General features: G+C 37.0%; 1 protein-coding gene and 1 long non-coding RNA gene across 2 annotated transcripts; both read right to left on the bottom strand.

Moving 5' to 3' along the window:
• Positions 1-1,189: 1,189 nt before the first annotated feature.
• LOC124890990 lies at positions 1,190-2,133 on the bottom strand. The gene is made up of 2 exons (XR_007049479.1): positions 1,892-2,133; positions 1,190-1,751 (listed from the first exon to the last, which is right to left on the bottom strand). It is a non-coding gene; the product is annotated as an uncharacterized LOC124890990 (long non-coding RNA).
• A 395-nt stretch (positions 2,134-2,528) lies between these two features.
• On the bottom strand, positions 2,529-5,109 carry LOC124890989 (putative late blight resistance protein homolog R1B-14; the record flags this gene model as incomplete). The annotated part of the gene is given in 1 exon segment (XM_047402836.1): positions 2,529-5,109. A coding segment is annotated over 1 exon segment (2,510 nt), but the record flags the coding sequence as incomplete, so codon positions are not given.
• Positions 5,110-5,126: the final 17 nt, after the last annotated feature.

The following is a 5,126-nucleotide window of genomic DNA, read 5'->3' as shown; positions in this document are numbered from 1 at the left end:
ATTCATGGATTGTTTTGTTGTCAGTTGACGTCAAGTTGAAGTGTTTGAATGTGCATTCTCAAAGTTAGAGTAGTGTTTACTTTGAGTGTCTATATATATATATATATATGTATTACTATATTCCCCTCCTTTCTAAACATTGGAAAATTTGTGTGGAGGAGAAGATAGAGAGAGAAGGGGAGTAGGGTAATAGGAAACCAAGTCACTTATTGTAAGCAATGAGGTAGATGAGAAGTTACCTATGAAAGAAAATATATGTTTGAGCTAGTCAAACACATGCAGCATTTAAGTTGTATACTGTTAATGTTATTAGTTGGACAGCTGGATACTAGCCATGGAGCAATATCAGATCTCTTAGAGTCGATACACCCAACGTTTAGCTTTACTATCATATCGGGAGTTAATCCACATATTGCCTGACGAAAAATGGATTGTGGATTCATCTTGAATGATTTACGTAGATGCCAGGTGATATATCCAAATAATAGAGCTAGAGTAGGAGCTACAGCAACTGCAGCACAACACTTTTCATAATATTGAAATCTGTACATGACGAGTTGTACAAAATTTGAAAGAGGAAAATACAAGTGTGAATTAATGATTGGTGAGTCTATTTGATTGATATTTATTGTCATCTCAAAGCAAAAATATATAAGAAATTACTTAAAAATTATGAATGTGAAAATAACATTTACTTTTTGGAGGTGAAAGTCGAAAAATGACATAAAATATGTAGACTCATCTGACATTTTTGACAAAAGCATTGGGACACAGACAACTTGCAGCATTGATTGTCAAGTTTGAAATATTTATCATTCTCAACTTTAGGGGGAGCGTAGAAATATAGAAAGCTGAAACTAACGAAGTTGTACAATAAGGTATTTGAGTTGTATACGGTCTTGTTCATCCCTCAATTCGTAAGTAATTCAGAGTAACAATTGAATTTGTATAGTGTCATAGGCTAAGGTCGACCAAATAATGAAATAAATAATACCAACTCACTATACGAAAGAAATGCATCTAAAAAAAAAAAAAAAGCAGACTGGTACCTTAAATTTGCATACGACCAAATAGAAAGCTATACTTAATAATGGTATATCTCGTGGTCACCCCAATACAACATACCTCATGTTTGACTTGCAATCGCATACGACATGTCAGACGGACAAATCACTGAATGACAAGTGTATTTATTGAAATTATAATTTTTATTAAGAAAATCGATGTATTAATAGGTAAGAGGATTTATAATAACACTTGTTATTGCACATGAAGACAAATGTTGTACAGAAACACCTATTTAAACATCTTGATAATTAATTACAATAGCCCCAAACACCAAATGCTTATCGATGGTTGATTCCACCACTCTGCATCACAATTCAAACTCTTTGCACGCGAATATCCCACTTCTTGTTGCATTGGATTTCTCAATGATTTCAGTACCTGAAGAGTTGTCACATGTTTGTGATCTAAGTTGCTCGGACTCTTCAAAAATGTTGCCGCACCCGTGTCGGATCCTTCAAAAATACACTATTTTTGGAGGATCCAACACACACCCATAGACATAGTTGAAGAGTCCGAGCAACTTAGTTTGTGATGATGTATTTCTTGAAAGATTTACAAAAATTTGAGATAAATTGAGATTGCAGACCTTCTATATAACTTCCTTCTTTCCCATCATATCAGAATTAGCAATCCCATGTATGTTTCAAATAGAGACTTAGAGTGGAAATCGCGGCATTTGGTGGCTGCAAACTCAGCATAGAAACGGCACACTAATTAAGAGGTGAACTGAGCATGGGGAGAAACTTTTATTATTTATGCTTTAGATTAACAATTCATTAAATAGATGTATAGCATTAATATGGATGACTATTGTATGACATACCAATGAGTTGTTTGTTTCCTCCTTCTCTTGGTCTCCTTCCATGATTGTACCAAAGTGACTTATCCTTCCCTTCCTTTCAATGTTCTCAGGATCTGATGCATAAAATGTGCATAAAACTTTATCAGGTGAAAAAAGTAAGAATACAAGAAACTGAAGAAAGAAACATAAAAAGTCATAGAAATATTGATCAATGTCATCCCACTACATTAATTTACACACACTCACGCCCTGCTGATTTTCCTAATTACCTTGAGCTTTCATCAAACACAGCGCAAAAGAACAGAGAAGAACCTGTTCTGGTGGTGCTTAAGAGCTACTTGAATAACGGGATATTAGTCGGGCCCAAAGCAAGAAGCTCGTCCCCTCCCAAATCTTCAACGTATTGTTTAATATTCTTCGCAGAATCTCCAAGTAGAGGGCTCTCAACAAGTTTGATGATTTTCAACGAACAAATATCGCCGAAACTAGGCGGAATCTCCTCAAGCTTACGACATCCCCGCAGTCCTAATTTCTCAAGCACGGGAAAGGATTCGTCTCCAAACTCCCACTTAGCAAAAGTCACTTCATCCAAATTCAAATATTTGAGATTCAAAAAGGTGTCTTCCTCCCCCATGTTCCATTCTTCCCCCTCCATTCTTCCCCCTGGATGATTGTTCTCGTAAGGAACAACTCTTCAAGGTTGGGCAGTCTTGCTATTGTTGATAGTGAATCGGATGTCAGAGCAAAGTCCCACAACACCAATATTTTCAAATTGGAAGGAAAATGAAAATCCCACGACCAATTTGTCACTAAAGAGGGCCCACTATCATTTGCATTTGAACTTTCAAATTTTACTTTGAGGAATTCTAGTTCAATTAGGAAATCCAATTTCGGGAACCAATATCGCTCTGTTGAATAATCCCATGATTCCTTGAGAATAAGTATAAGCTCTTGAAGATTGGGGAACCTTATGAAAATATCCTCTGTTTCATTCGAATAGGAAAGCACGAGTTTCCCTAATTCTCTCAAGTTCCCTAACTTTGAGTCCTCTGCTATCAGTATTGATTCATCTGTATCCATATCAAAGAAAGAACAAGCCTCAATGTCCAGCACTCTCAACTTTACAAGATCCCAAATTCTCGGTAATAGTACCAAGGTTGATCTTTTGTTAGTCACCGACAAGGTTTCGAGATACCAGAGATTTGAGAAAGATGAAGGTAGAGATTTAACTTCTGTCCCAATTCGTAAGAACCTCAAATGATTCAACATGCCTATTTCATTCAGCAAAGAATCCTTCACCATCATAAAAGAGGGATCAGTTATCAACACTTTAAGAAGCCTCAAGTCTCTTAGGTGACAAGCATCAGAAGGACGATCTTCCATCTCGTCTCCAGTTATCATCAAAGAATAGAGGTGTTTACCAGAATGCCTTTGCATTTTTGAATTGAGCAGGATGAAATTGTTAGGCCTGAAGTGCTCCTTATCATAAAAAATGGTCACTGTGTGTGGCATAAAATCTGAAGAACTTATCATGTCAAACAACTTTTCCTCTTTTGCTTTTATCCAACAAAAGTCATGCACAAGATAATGTAGTTGGCAAGTCGGAGATCTACCTATCTCATTGAAAGCAATTACCAAGCTACTGGAAATTAAATTATCCAAATAAATTTCCATCGCTTCTTCCAAACTGTTCATCCCCATCTGTTCAACAAGCCCTTCAGCACACCAATACACTTTCAACCGATCTATGTTGATTTCTTGGTCCTTCTCAAATGTTGCAAGGTAGAGAAAGCATGGCTTCAGTTGATGAGGTAAATGGTCATAACTTAATTCTATAACCTTCATCACATCAACTTCACCATTCAAAATAAAGGAATTGAAATTATTTCGAACTTCAAGCCACATAGACTTTATCTTTTCCCTCCCTGCAATGACTTCAGCAATCAGATCAGCCACCGAAGGAAGTCCCTTACAATTTTCGGCTATTTCTTTTCCAACATCCAATAGTTCATCAGGGCAACTCTGATCTCCAAATGCTCTTTTCTCTAATAACTCCCAACTTTCTTCTGGTCTTAGCAACCGAAGGTTAAGAGGATCAGTGTTTCCCTTTCCATGAAAAGCCACTTCCTTTTGTCGAGTCGTCAAAATAATTCTACTTCCTTTCTCAGCTTCAGGGAAAGGTCTTGTTAGATCATCCCATGTAGTAGTATCCCACACGTCATCTAACACAATTAGATACCTCTTTCCATACAATTGTTTCCTCAGCTTATCGGCAACATCAATATCCTCACTGGACTTCAAATCCGCGCCAGTAACCTGATTGAAAAGTTTCACCAGCAACTTCTTCTCGTCATATTCTTGGTCAACAGTGCACCATGCACGAACGTCGAAATGACTACAAACTGATTCATCATTGTATACTTTGTAAGCCAAAGTAGTTTTGCCCGAACCCGGCATACCAGTGATTGAGATGACATCAACATCTTTCGGTCCACTGGTGAGCTTACTAATTAACCAGTTTGTCTCCTCCTTAAAACCTACAATTATTTTACCAGTTGTCAATGATTTTCTTTCAACTGGCTTCGTGGTAGAGTTTACTACAGTGAGGCTGCTGTTCTTGGGAATCTTCACAGATATATTGGAGACTTCTTCTTTGATATGTTTGATCTTTTTTATGGTGATGGGAAGTGAGAAAATAAGACGTAAGAGACCATTATCTCGAACAATAATTGAATCAATGACATCTTTAGCCTCATATGCCACATCTAAAACGCATGACCTGAGATCTTTATACAATCCTTGCTCAACATTCACGAAGAACGATCTTATGAATTCGAGGGCTTCTTTCACCAGTCTGATGTCATCCTTTATCAAAGCAATTGAATAAACATATTTGAGATCTTCCTTGAGGAGTTCAATATTTTTCAGCAAGTCTAGAGCTGCACGATTTGTTCCATTCGTACTCTCTTTATTCCTTGATTGTTCTTTTAAGTCGTGAACAAGAGTTGATACCTTCCTGATGAGTGTTCCAACACGTGCCAAAAGATCAAACAATTTGCTATGATGAATAAAGTCTTTCGGCATATCAGTAACAATAATTAATAGGAACTCTATCATGACATGAATGTTTCGAGCCCCTGAAGTGCTCGGGGTAATAACAGTTACCATGTTCTCATGTAGATGAATCAGATATTCTCTCAGAACTTCCGGAGAGAATTCAAGGAGTTTCTTAATAAAACGTCTAACTTCTACTGAT

Source organism: Capsicum annuum, unplaced genomic scaffold (assembly GCF_002878395.1).
Source record: "Capsicum annuum cultivar UCD-10X-F1 unplaced genomic scaffold, UCD10Xv1.1 ctg28323, whole genome shotgun sequence".
Classification (NCBI taxonomy): Eukaryota; Viridiplantae; Streptophyta; class Magnoliopsida; order Solanales; family Solanaceae; genus Capsicum; species Capsicum annuum.
This window is presented reverse-complemented; position numbering and strand designations above follow the sequence as displayed.